This window comes from Ambystoma mexicanum, chromosome 3q (assembly GCF_040938575.1).
Source record: "Ambystoma mexicanum isolate Mex_15411 chromosome 3q, UKY_AmexF1_1, whole genome shotgun sequence".
NCBI lineage: Eukaryota > Metazoa > Chordata > Amphibia > Caudata > Ambystomatidae > Ambystoma > Ambystoma mexicanum.
The window spans coordinates 662,130,876-662,145,481 of record NC_090926.1 but is presented as its reverse complement, the minus strand read 5'-3'; the positions used below and the strand labels follow the sequence as shown (position 1 = coordinate 662,145,481).

The 14,606-nt window shown below is 41.4% G+C and overlaps 1 protein-coding gene across 1 annotated transcript in view; it reads right to left on the bottom strand.

Annotated features, from left to right (window-relative positions):
* Positions 1–14,606, bottom strand: part of COX10 (cytochrome c oxidase assembly factor heme A:farnesyltransferase COX10) — a 1,225,252-nt gene that overhangs the window by 997,071 nt on the left and 213,575 nt on the right. Inside the window, exon 3 of the mRNA XM_069654548.1 lies at positions 6,885–7,206. Coding sequence (XP_069510649.1) covers positions 6,885–7,206 — 322 coding nt within the window. The remainder of the gene's footprint in view (positions 1–6,884; positions 7,207–14,606) is intronic.

Below are 14,606 nucleotides of genomic sequence, written 5' to 3'. Positions count from 1 at the left end.
CTGCCCAGGTTGTCCGTGACTGAGTACAACTCGGTGCATTTCACTTTGGTAGCTTTAGCCTTTGGTTCATTTCCAACAGTGGTAAAGAACTACCACACACATGAATCTCTCTCAGTGCTAGAGGTAGGCACTTATTCTACCTCATCTTCCTGGTCTTCTTCATTGTCTTTTGAAGTTTTGCGCTTCTTTCATTGTGTAGGTCCTCCAGCTGGTGGCTTTTGGGGAGGGGGATGGCAATAGCTGATGCCATTTTTAAGATAAATAGCAGTTTTCCTAATATTCTTCCTAGTATGTGCTGCGTGCTTGACTGTTAATAGATAATGAGTAAGAATAGGTGTAGGAGCTGTGCAAGGGTACCTTTCGAGCGTTTAAGTTCCTAGATCAGCTGAAAATGCAGTTCCAAACTTTGAGACGCAGACCCGTTCAAGAAAATGTGCGTGTGTGGTCACGTGACACTTTCCGAAAAGTCTGCAATTACGTCAGACATTCGCGAACATTGCTGACACAAAAACCATGGGAAAAAGTTTACAAAAGTGTATCGAAGTTTTATAAAAGATGCTAGAAGGTGGACAATGGCACAGTTTTAAGGTGAACGGGGAGGGAGAGCGGGACGCACGGCCAGAGGAGCCCGCTGTGCCGCGGGCGTGTGCGCCGCCGAACGCGGGCGCCGGGAAGGCATCCCTGTTAAAGGGAGAGCCTTGTCGGCGTCCCGCGACGGTGCCGACGTTGCAGCCGCGGCGCTGCGGGTGCTCACAGCCGCAGCGCCACGTGTGCCCGCAAGAACCGGGTTCACTGGCGCTGCGACTGGGAGACCCGCGAGCCCAACGTACCTCGGCGGCCTCCGGCGGCGAGTGGCGGCGAGGCTCGGGAACTAGAGAGCCCGACTCGTGCCGACCGCTCGGCGCCGGAGGTGCGCCAGACAGCTGGGCAAGGACCCATCGGGGCCAGCCAACCAGAACCCCCTCCTTACCTCATGCAGGACAGACCCAGAATGCTAGCATGGGGCTTCAAGCAGGACGGGCCTCCGGGAGACATGCCTCGAGGGAGACACAACGTTGGGGGGGCGGGGCCAATGGAGAGGGTGGGGCTGACAGCAGGGAGGGGGAGCTAGAGTCAGGCAGCCAGAATAAAGGAGGAGGTGGAGAGGAGGCAGCACTATTCATAGAGGGTGGGTGCCTAGAGTCCCCACCAATCAGACAGGGGCGGAGGGAAGTTGTCCCCGATTGGCCCTTTTTCCCTCCAAACCCCAGGTATAAAAGGGACTGGCCTAATGGCGTTTGTGTTGCTTTTTGCAGGGAGAAGGAGAGGAGAGTGAGAGCAACTGGTGGGCCTATCCGGGTCCGTGAGAGTAGGAGACCCTCAAGGAGAAGAGGAACTCCTGGTGCCTTTTACTCCCAGTGAAGTAACTGTGGGGTCAACCTGGAGTCCAACTACCTTGGTTAAGACATTGTGTAATAAAGGTCTACAAAACTCCACTTCGCCTACTGTCGTGATTTCTACAAAGTAAAACCGAAAACTCCCAGAAATTTGCCAGTTATGGTAAGCTAAGCAACCATAACTCGCGCCACCAACATGCACTGCTGCTAAGACAAACACCTAGTACATGAAAGATGACATCACAAATGTCATTGATGACATCACTGATGGAATCACATATTAAAATCATTTTGATGAACAGTACCTACAAGGTGCAGTGTTTATAATGTTGGTAACAAGATGTCTGAGGTGATCGGGAGATCGATCATAAACTACTTCATGTATTAAACAATGGTCTCATCTAAAGAAAACATTATATTGGAGCGCTGTTGTAAACACAGTAACCTAATCATACATATGGTACAAGTCATTTATAACATGCCTGTACACAAGTATTTCTAGACGCGACAAGACAAGAAGGGAGGGAGGACAGGAGGACAAAACAGCAATCTTACTAGGCCTTGTGTCATTCAGATCGCGCAAGTGCGGGGGGGATGGATGGGGAAGAAGTGCCGGGGCGGGGGAGAGTGCAAAGTAACTAGTAAGTGCAGCCGGGAGGTGGCTCATAAGTGCAGAGAGTCAGGAGACTGTAGGGTTGCAGATACCCTTAAGTGGTTGGGAGTTGGGTTGGGAGTGGGTGGGAGGCCCAGAGGCAGTGCAGGGCCAACCGGTTGTGCAGAAGCCTGGTCCTGTAAGTTCAGTCAGTGGCCAGGTAACCAGTATACGCAGCAGATGGGGACACCAGCAAGGGAGAGAGAAAGCGGAAGCAAAAAGGAAGGTCTTGAGTTGCTTCCAGAACCTTAGGTGGTCCTGCTCAAGTTTGAGAGAGGTAGGGAGGCTGTTCCAGAGGGAGGCCCCATCCCAGGACAGAGATCTACTCCCCTCTCTCTGCCTGGAGAAGTATCTGACCCTTAGAGAGTTGACAATAGTTGCAGATATTTTTTATCTGGTAATTCCTAATAGTAAAATAATAAATGCAACCTTATCCAAGTTTTGCGTAATGTTAAACATTGAATAAATAGCTAACAATTTCAAACTTACGACACACTTGTGTTAATACAAAAAATACATATAAAAACCAAGAATGCATACAAATTACAGCCACATACACGGAAATAATACTAAGGAATAAAGAAACAACAGCACCAAACAATACCAATAGCATTAGAGTTGATTATTATGTACACAAATTAATTGTGTTTGAGGCCTGCTTATTGCCCCATGTATATGCATTATACGGTCAAATCACATTTTTAAAATTCTCTTTGTCAGTAAAAAGAAAAACTAGCCTAGACATGTCGGTGAACAAAAACAAGTGGCACAGATATGTGATGTCATCAATGACATTTGTGATGTCATCTTTCATGTTCTGGGCATTTGTCTTAGCAGTGCAAGGTGGTGGCACGAGTTAAGGTTGCTTAGCTTGCCATAACTGGCTACTTTCTGGTGGGTTTTGTTTTTTCTTGTAACCATAACGTTCCTAATATATATATATCTATATCTATATACACACACACACAAACATTTTTAAAAAGAAAAAACTGTTTCAGAAAGACAGGCTTCTGTTTACAACTCTAAACTATAGAAAGGGCTTCATATATGTAACAAACACCTTGAGTTAAAAAATGGTGGATGAAAAGCTTGTCAACAAAGTATGTAACTGGTTAAACAGCAGAATGTTTTAGTAGATACTGATTCTTTCATTGATTATGTTAAAGTTGAATGATTTAGATTGGCGGTCTGGTCTCATTTATGCACATTTTCTCAAAACTTAAAAGAGGGAAGGACTATTTGGAAAATGAAATCAAAGAGGTAGTGGGTAGAGGAAGTAGCTTTTTTAAAAGTTGTTTTACATTGTTTTCCCAATGCCCAGAGAGCATCCCGGAAATAAGAGGCTGCCACATTTATTACCTAAAAACGGTCAAAAAATAAGATATTAGAGTAAAAATACTACCAATAAAAAAGGGGTTGGGGGACGAACACATAAGAGGCTGCACCCAACTTTCACCCACACAGTCCCAGGTATACTTTTGATCAGTGGTATCAGCCCAGCAGTAACAGAGATAGGAGTTCTAATACCGAAATCATTACAGCCTGTTCTGGAGAAGAACTTCTAGGTAAAAAGCATCTTTTCATTTGAATGAATTACTGGACGTGCAAAAAGATGTGGATTAAAATAGATTTTTGACTTGCCTAGAAAAATATCTGCTCTTGGAATGGCAATGTAATGTTTTTTGGAGGGTGGGGGAAATGTACTCCAAGCTTCAAAAATTAGAAGTAAAGTACCACTACACCATCTTATATGGAATGCAACCAGCAGAGAGGCCCACCCACAGCTTTCCCACATTCTTGTAACTCAGCTAGCCAACTACATCTCCTTTTGCGTGGAACTGGGCGCAGATATTTGACACTTAGTGTAGCCAGCTGAAGGTATAGGGCTAAATGAAAGAGCAGAATAAAAAGACCATGAAACCTGCTTGAGACCGGGCATAAGGCTGTTCCCTAGAGGTATAGACAACTCATATATTACTTCAATATGACTAACAAAATGGGAGGTGATATTGGGATGTAGAGAACATCCTAGCGGATTGTGATCTCCCGCTTTGGTATTATTAATGGGAGATCTTCCTAATAAGTTCCGGGCAATATGATCCTGTAATTAGACACAGCCTATTGTCCCCTTGGATTCTAGAGGCATGTGATTCATTGGCAGCTTACGTGGGTTAAATATTATATCTTGCAACTAACAACCATGTTACAACAAGATGTAAAAGCCCATGCTCAAGTGAGGAAGATATTAGATCACGGAAGACGTATAAGCGGACGTGTGAAAATAACGACGTGATCAAGTATGGAACGGGCGAGTAAAAGGTGTAAATAGGGCTACCAAAATTTGGGACTCTGGACTAGCATTAAGCTAGAGCATTCGGTAAAACCAAAGACAAAGGCACATATATACTGATAGACCAAATTGAAATAATAAAAAGATCCATGGAAACATTGAAATTACATGCTTACAGATGGAGTACGGGAGACGAATAAGGTTCATACTTGCAGCTGCCGGAGTCACTTAAAACCATAATGAAATAATGAAGGCGAAATATACATGAGCTGAAGCGCGGAAAGGATAACTAAGGGTGATGCGGCATAACAGCGAACAAGCCGCAGGAGCTCCAGTTAAGCAGGGGGGCCGAAGGCAGTTTTTTCGCCTTCGATCCTTAAATAGAAAAAGGCACCATCGCAGACGGATTGAAATCATGTGCCGAGGTGGTCACGTGCGACTGGATACGACCATAAAAACAGGAAATAGATGCTGTGGAAAGAGAACGCGATCAGCGAAGCCGCACCAGGCAAGAAGGAAGATTATAGTCTAGACACAAGGGATTCCGCAGGATAACACAGGTAAGAAATTGCGGGCAATTTCTAGAGAAAATAAGGCTGTTAAAGATCAGAAGGGATACTAGTTGAAGGGGGAGGGGTTTGGAGGACTATGCTAACACGTCCTCACCTTCCCTTTATACCCATTGCCTAAAAGGACATTATGTCAGTTTGCGTCTGCGTTTGTTTCTTGTCCTGCAGCAAAATAGCTGTACAATTGGAAAAACAGCCAGTTGGACATGTGACCTTCAGTACAGAGTAGGAGCCAAAACCCAAAGCTCTGCAAGACTCACAAAATTACAGCTGAAAAGGGAATTGTAGATAAACGGTAAGGCTTTAAATTCGACCTGACACACTTAGCTCCAAAGAGGAAGAAAAGAATCAATAGCTTAAGAAAGTAATTAACAGCCAAACTTAGTTCTTTTTTGCCTGGTTTTGTTGTAATTTTCCTCTGCATCTTAATGAATGTGGGGACAGTTGGAATAACCCGAAGAGGACGGGAGGATCCCAGAGCTAACAGTTTGAAAAACTAGCGAAGTTAAAACCGAGAGACCGAAATCGGATTTCTGGGTAAGACCTGAAACCGTGTTTAATTACTGAGGGATAACTACCATAATTAATGTAAGGAATAAATCTACCTAAAAGTGTGCGTTTGTCACCTTGTTCCCGCTACTTAGGGATGGTGTACCTGAATAGCTAGAAAAAAACAAAGAGACCCTACATATAGTAGCGGCAATTCAAAACCATAAAGTAGTGTGCGGAGAAGAGACAGATCTCAACACGGGATTGAATGATGACATTGAGGTACACATTGAGGTACAGTGAGATCATGCCGCTTTGTCTTGTTTCTCCCAAAAATGTAAGGAAAATGTTAAACTAAGAGATTGAAGTCACATTAAGCACAGACCAGAATGTGAATATAATGAATGTTAACAAAAATTTGAGTTAAGTGAGAATAATGTTTAAGAGATTAAATCATGTGAAGCCTGTGACAAAACCAAGTGTGGGTGCGTCATTAATAGATGAAAATGAGGAGTTAAAAAGTATATTATTGCCTCCTGCTGTCATGTTAAACATAGCAAGTTGTATCTAATGAAAAATACAACTAGGATGTGTTGAACATTAAAGTCGATTGTCCTTTACTTGTTTCCCACAGATATCCACTTGTTGTCTTAGTCTGAAGAGAAGAACAAAGGGAGGGACTAGGTGTGGATCCCCCAATGGTTCCAAGAAGATATCATATTATTTTACATTGCAATTGAATGTGGTTCTACCCCTGATGAATTTCCAAATAACAATTACAAAAGAATGAGGAAAGAAATATGTTGGGAGTGTTTGTGAATGTAGTATGAAAGATTGGAAAGAGTGGAGTAAACACTAGTAGGTATAAGTGGTATGGACAAGGGGTGCCGTCTCAATTGGAGAGGGTTTTTGACCACAGATCCATTCTGAAAATTAACTTAATGAGAGAATGAAAAAACTGATTAAGAGACCACAAAATATTGTTGAAGTACAGTGTTAATATGTTGTAATTGTAATATCTGTTTTAGATTGCTGTATATACGTTTGATACAAAATAGAAGTGTATACTATTTTATGATTCTATGTTTTATAGAAAAATGTATACATTGATATTTTTGATACTCAATAAATTGGTATGTGATGATTTAATGAACAACAACACATACAAAATGGGCAGACACGAATGGTATAGGGGAAACGGGTGACCCTGTGAATATAATATATTGTACCAGTTTGTAGAGGGCTGTTCACACCTGGTCTAGAGAAATATTTCCTCTAGTCTCTCGGGTGTTTGTAGTCAGCTGAGGGTACCCACTAGTACAAATATGGCACCAAGTAGTCAATCGGCAGCATTTGCCCAATGATAATCCATCAAAAAAGATAGAGATTATGGGTTTAATTCCTTTCCACGCTGTGCAGTTTTATTTTAACCAGTACTGCAGTTGGCTCATTCATGCACTAAGGTCATACAAGCCACCATGTCAACATTACACCAGATTCTTTAGTACCTGTAAGTTTAATTTTTGACAACCGTGCCAGTATCTCTGGTAAACTTTCTGGTTCGATCCTCATTTCCTTCCACTGCTTCTCGTCTCTGAATTCGGGCGCAGTTGTGGAAAGCTCCAGGGCTGCAGCACTGCATTCCTTTTCTCGTTCAGAGTCATTTCTGGGCAGATTCTCAGGTGATACTGGAAGGACAGTGGAAACTGGGTTGATTTTATGAAGGAGCCGAGTTTCCGGGAGTACCGATGATTTGTCATGAAGCGCAAGGGTTGTGGGTTCTGGTTTAGGCTTTGCTTGTTGACGCACATTCCTAAAATGTGTAACATACTAAACAGAAGAAATTGACAAGGTGTAAGGTAAAGTAAAAGAAACAAGTTTCAAAAACAGCATTAAAAATATGCTCTTATTCTTGTTAAATTGAACAATGTATAAAACCTCTAACTCCGATTCCACCTCCTGTGCACATGCTTTACTATGTTCAGTGTCATGCTCTAATGCACATGTTGGGATTAAAAGCAGCAACAGAAAATCAAGCGCCAAACCATGCAGGCCTTGTTGGTGGCAGATTCTCACAAGGAGCCATATAAAATAGAAGAACATGTGTGTGGTTTGGCTGAATCACCTAAAGTCACCATATGCGCGTTTCTGAATTCTGCACAGCACATCCCTTTTTCACTGACCAAATGGAAAGATCTAAAAAAGTAAAAAAAATGTCCAGTCCCATTTCATGCCCAAATAATTCTAAATCCCAAGTGGATAGAAAATATCTTTACTGTGACCAAAAAAATGTCCAAATCCAAAATGTCATTAGGGTGGCTCCCCATAGCTCACGTCAGGCCTATTGCCCCACCCCCCCAAATATTGGACTAACCCTCTTCCCTACCCTGTCTCAGGCCAGCATTAATTTACACTTGTCTGGGGCTCTTCCCACGCATCTCTTCTAGTATTCTATTGTGTATGATCATTGTATATATTTTCCAGTCTTCCTCCAAACTATTCTTCCTAGGATATGAAGTCACTACGGTTTAAATAACTACTTTGGAGTGGCTACATATTACTTGGTACACAATGGACTTGGACATATTGGAGTGCTTTAATAGCACTCATATTGAGGACTGCCTTATTAGTCCCCTTTTGGTCCTTTTGGGAAAACATGGTGACGCACACTGACTATTAAGTGACATAAAGTGGCTTTTTGTTGGCAGAGTTTTAAAATATTCAAGTTCATTAGACATATAGGAGGCAGCATAACTATTTAAAATCTTAGCAAAAGATTATCTAGATAGACGGCACCAATACACGCTCCCCAGGGACATTGACCCTAAATAGAGTCCAGTAGATACTCCTAGTCAAGAAGACTAGTAGTCACCCCTCCCAACTCTCCAGTTGGTACACTTAAGCATTATGGCTTGTTTCTATTACCTTGTGAACTTTAAGGTTACCATTAAGTACCAGATACCGCCTTTCCTTTTTAAACTTTTTGCATATTCCCACTATTGAGGTTACTACATATTGCACTTAAGTAGCACTTACTTCGTCTCCATGCATGCATGGCTGGACTGGCCTACAGGGAACTCTCGAGATTTCCCGGTGGGCCTTTGCACCCTGCGCATCTTTTGTATTTTATATGCAAATTTCCTCATAGGGCTTGGTCAAAATTTGTAATATGGGACCACTTTGAAAAGTATTTCCATAGCCTCTTTTGGTTCCCAGTCCATCCCAGCATGCATGTACTTCGCCATACCTTCACTTCGTCTGTATTTTGGGAGTGAATGGCTATAATAAGTTAAGCTGTAAGGTAAGTGCAAGGTTAGAGTAAAAGTGAGGCATAGGGGTAAGAATATGGGTTAGAAAAAAAGGGGGGGTGCATGGGGTCTCCTCCTGTAATGACAAAGTGATGGTATGGCGAAGTGAAAGAATGAAGAAGTGAATGAAGAAGTAAATGCACGACGAAGTCATGGAGACGAAGTGAATGCATGGTGTGGCAATTACTGGCGAGGTAAAGACATACATCCCATTCTAGTCGCACTGCAATCCATCAGCAATATCTTACCCACCTCCACAAACTAAGATCGCTCACAAGTTGTCACAGCTGCAAAAAGTTATGCCAGTCTGCACATTTGGAAATATATATATAGCTAGCATATGTATTTACACTGCACATGAACAACACTTTGGAGACATTGACTCTGGGATGAATGTGCATCTTCGAGGTACTTGCACAGTATGCATCACCACGCCAACAGCATTCATTAGCCATTCCAAAGATATAGCAAACTCAAGAAATGGCAGGACATGTATGTACTTCATTCTCTGTAAAATCTTAATTGTAAGGGTTGTTTCACCCAGGAAGCAGGACATAATGGGCATTTGCCAAACATACAAAAAATAGCATGGAAACGTTGGATGGAAGCAACGCAAGGTATACTGCCTTTAGGCGTGCCAGGACTCTAAATAGGACCAGTATATTTCAGATCCTCAGGGCTCATGAGACAATTCTTAAGCCTCACAGCAGAAGATGCACAGGTTCTGGTACCTCAAGAGAACGCCCAGTGTTAATAGAACAGGGAAATGGTCAGACTACTAGCTTGACTACAATTCTTTCTGATCACATCTTGATTTGGGCTTTCCTAACATACAACTAAAAGAGCAACTAAGTTGACCTTTCTTAAGTGCTCTGCAGAAGGATTCAGTCAGAGGGACATATAAAGCCTAACATCCACCGTGGAAAGGCCTCAGTGAGCTGAATAAGAAGCTAAAAAAATACATCCCGTTATCAGCAAAGGAACCAAAATGAACAAGGGAATAAAAAGGTCTTTAATCTATGTCTAAAATCCAGTAGGTCAGGTGTTGTGGGGTGTAATAGCCCCGGATGGCATACATAAAAGGGCAGAGTCAGTGGGGGACTTGCCCCTAAGTAACACGCCTGTGCTGAAATAATGCTGCCCTTCATGAAGGAACAAAAACACACATGGACCAAAGGTGTTAACCAACCTAAATATGTTCTACCGTTCATGAAGGAACAAAATCACATATGGACATCTGCACTGGTATTTCCAGAAATCATAGCGCACAGAATATTAAAAAGAAAATGCCTAGATTGCGCTTCAAGCCATCACAGTGAAACAAAGCCTTTTTCTACTGTGAAATAAACACATGCCTGTAATTTTGTTTTTCTTTTAAACTAAAAATATGCTCACCAAATTGTTCCCAAGACATTCAAAACATGAACTTGGTTTCTGTCTAGCATGAGCCCATCACATATGAAACAGTGCACAGAATATATAATTGGATGCTGAACTGGGTTTAAGCAGCTGCAGTAAAATCAAGCCCTTTCATGGGTGAAACAAACAAAATGACATTTCGATTTTGCCTCCAAAGTGACAATCTGCAAAGCAAGATGTTCACCAAAGCCCTCAAAAATGTAATTATGATGTCTTCTTTAACAGCTGTATGCAGGGGACAACCTTGCAATGACCCTTATAAGTGCTGTAATTGTGCCCTCTCTAAAAAGCTTATTTAAAGGTAAAATGCAAGTTAAAAAGGCAATTTTCAGCTGAGTGGGGGAAGGCTTTGGGCTGCTTGTTATTTCTTCAAATGTGGAACTGCATTCCTTCCCATTGTTGTCCTGGAAACCAAGAGAGGCCTGTAATTTCAAACACGAGTGCCTTCCCTTAGGAATACAAGGAATAAGAGGCTCTGAGATCAACTCAACGGGCTGGACAAGATAAAGACAGGTCTATTCCTCAGCCTTTATGACCTCAGGTCACAAAAGCCGCAATAAAACATAAATAAGCTAGTCAGAGGTTGAAGATTGAGCTAATCAAAACACAGAACCCTCTCGGACGTCACAGTCATGAACAGTAATTGAAACTGAGAAAGCAAGGGTGGGGGCCAGACCCAAGGAGTGGTTGGGCAGCCCACTGTGTAAAATGGGAGAAATGTATTTCATTTCATTGTGTAAAATCAAAATCTACCCCACACTAGTTGTTGTGGGATTTCTGAAAGGGGTCAGCTAACCCCTTCTGGTCATCCCAAAACGTTTTTTGTGGGATCAACACAACTGAAGTTATTCATGAAAACGTAATGTGGACCTTCTTGTAAATTTGAGAGATATAAAAAGTTGATTAAAGCGGGCCCAGTATGATTCATATGCCGCCCACCAAGGGCCATATTTTTCACTGATACAATTCAGGAGTAAAAACTGTAGCGATGTACAGGAAGGACACAAACTCAGATCTGTCAAAACATGGGCACTTGTTATGCAGTGAGGTTTCTATGTCCAAGAACCAGACCAAGCCCCCTGTCGAAGTGAGATGATGAAGTGGTCTCCTCCCCTGGTGTCCCAAAACACTCCCACATTTTCTGGACCCATCAGCACACAGGTGGTAGTGGGGTACTGGACCATTAACCAATCCCTTCTGTGGGAATCTGACACATCCGTGATGTCATTTGCCCTATAACTAAGTAAGCCCGCCTCAGAGCAGGACTTTTCCCCCCCTAAACCCTGAGGCGAGCTACTGCCGAAATCTGGAGGAACATCCCAGCAGTAAGAGGCCTAGCTTTCAGTGGAGGCAGGCGATTTAGAAGCCGACTTAGGGACCCCTTGGAGGACTCAGCAGAGACCTTGACCGACCCCTTTTGCTGTCCTAGCAGTGTCCCGATGCTCCCCGATGTCCAGTCCAGACCTCTCTCCTGTAAGTAGAACTAAACTCCAAAAGCCATCAAGTGTGTAGGCCCTGTATTCTTTTAGCATTGATTTAAATAATTCCCCATTCCAAAATCCACGTTTGCCTCTATATTTCAGTCATTTCTCCATTGAAGAAACCTTTGTTTGCCTGTGTATTTCAGTCATTGTCCCATTGAAGAATCCCCATTTGCTTGTGTAGATCCTTAGCATATTTGTCAAAGTAAATCAATTAATTTCCCCATTGAATCCACAGCATCTGTATTGGTGGACTTCAATACTAACAATCTTTTACCAGTGTTTTGTGAGCCAGTATAGTCCTAAAGACCTGCAAAAGAATTGACTTCAAAAAGCCCAGTTTCCATGTGTGTCCCATTGTAAGGCGAAAAACGAAATTGTTCAAATGTTTCCATTCTGTTCCTAATTCCCCATTGTGAAGTAAAAACAAATTCCCATTTGCATTTTTCTTTGCCCATTTACATTGTGCTAAAACATCCCAAAATCAGATTTTCCCATTGTTTGCAGACTGATAATCCATAAAGCCATGTCTGTCTGTTAAGTGTACGCAAAATGAATTCCCTTCCCCTCAGTTCTTTCCCATAGCAGTTGTGATAAATAATTAAGAAACCTATTCTTCCATTGAGCTCTAAAAACAAATGTTCCCATTATTTTCCTGTCCGCATATTGTTCTGTGAACCATATCCCAAATCCGATTTTTCCCTTTCCTTGCCACTACCTTCCATCCAAAAGAGACAAGCCTAGTGGATGTTTGGGAGGGGGTGGGCAAAGGTTGCTGGGACCCACACATAATTCTGTGTGCATTCTGTTTGTTTGCATTTATTTTGGGTGTGTTTTGAACTGTTCTCCGATTGTAGTGGTGGGAGAAGTAAAAGGAAATTCTTGTCACTGTATATTTGTGAGTTATCCAAAAAGGATATTTTGCGTTTGTGTTGCCACAACATTGGTGGCTGATGTAAGCTGATTATTATTTTTTATTTTGGTTGGTTCAAAGTATTAAACCTTTCAAAACATATACAAATACAGAAACAGAATCACTTTGATTTTCAACAATTTGATTGACACACATTAATATTCTTCTTTGCAGAGTCACATGAAATTATCAATAAAGGGTAAAACATATAAGCTACATAAAATTCACTACTTAAAGTCAAAAGGAAATTAAAAAAAGAAGAAATGCGATCTATTAGTCAGATTTGAATAATGCATTCAGATATTGTACAATTGCGATTCCCACCGACACTTTCGTGTTGGTAAATAACCATTGCCACGCTTGTGTATGGTTCATAGGAGGTAATGAAAAAGTCACTCTTGCAAAATGTTTTCTCCTCAAATCTGCTAAATCCGGACATTCAATTAAACAGTGTTGCAACGTTTCTTTCTGAGTTGGTAATTTACACCATCTACAGAAATTCTGATTTGGTGATATCAACTTCCTTTTTGCTAGGACATCTCGTGTATGCCAGAGATTGAATCTAAAGCATAGATACTCACTGCGTATTCGAGGAGACGGCCACTTATAAAGATAATCGGCCATAATTCCCAATTTGTTGTGGCAAAATAACATTATGTCAAAATCTTTTGCTCGTGAACATTGATTGATGGTGTTTATCCAATCCATTTGAAATAATTTTAGTTTGGCTCTATCGGGATTGTATAAAAGCATATCCAAAGGGATGCTAGCATCAGCAAGGATATTTAGAGTGTATTGCAGCCATTTACTTGGAAACACGTCCTCAGAAGATGTTAGGTAACGAGCTAGCACACCAACTACATTTGCAGCTGTAAGATTGCTTAGACATTTTCTAAGGAGTGCACATAGTTTCCACTGGACTTGGGAGAATAGTGAAGGCAAACCAACTTCGAAACGTACACTTGGGCAAACGTTTTTTTCCAAAATTTGGCAAAAATCACGTTGTTGAGTTAATGACGTCTCCTTACCATACGTTAGTATGGGAACTACTTTGTTTATAAAACATTACGATGTGATTGTATGAGAATTTTGCAAATTTATACGTTAACAACTTTGCTTGATTAGTTAATAGTTGCAACTTTTGTTGTAGTTCTATGGTACCATTATCAATTCTTAACAAATTTGTAATCGAGAATCCTAAATACTTATAAATTTAAACTTTTTCGAGTTTGTCTAATCCCAAGTGCCAGTCCAAAGATTTGATAGTCGTCTTAGGTTTACAAGCTTGCACGAGGACTTGTGTTTTCAAGGTGTTTATGCCCATATTATTTGAAGAAGCATAGGCATTCAACTTATTCCAACATATTTTCCAGACCACTAGGAGTTTGTGATAGCAGGATTAGGTTGTCTGCATATAGTAAGTAGTTAATTAGATGTGCACCTAATTTTGGGGCATCGCAGATGGTATCTTGAAAGGCATATCTTAGATCCAATATAAAGAGATTAAATAAAGTTGATGCCAGGATGCACCATTGTTTTAGTCCTCTGAGTTAGAATATGTGAGGATAATAGCCCATCCAACGTTAACCTTACTTGGATGGAGGTAGGGGTATGCAAAAGCATAATCAGGGCTAATAATGAAGGAGGACAATTATACTTGCTTAGCTTCTGATACAATAATAACCGGTCAATGGAGTCAAAGGCAACTCTAAAATCTACAAATGCCAAAAATAAATTTTGGCCACGCTTTGCATATTTTGCTTTGATGAGATTTAAAATCATGATATTCGTAATGGTGCCCACTCCTGTTACAAATCCCGCTTGTAAACGGTCAAGTAAGTTTGAATTTAAGATCCATCTATTGAGCTCTTTCAGAAGAATGCGAGCAAAGATCTTACCTGGTGCATCTAAAAGGGCTATTGGACGATAGCTGCTTGGTGCTTGATGGTCTCCTTTTTTATATAAAGATACAGTTACCAAATGTCGCCAGGATGGGGAATAGTTTGATATTTATTCACTAAAGCAAAAATATTGTAAAGGATCTGGGCCCACAGAATTGGATTTTGTTTTAATGCGAAGTTAGAGAGGCCACCTGGGCCAAAAGCTGTC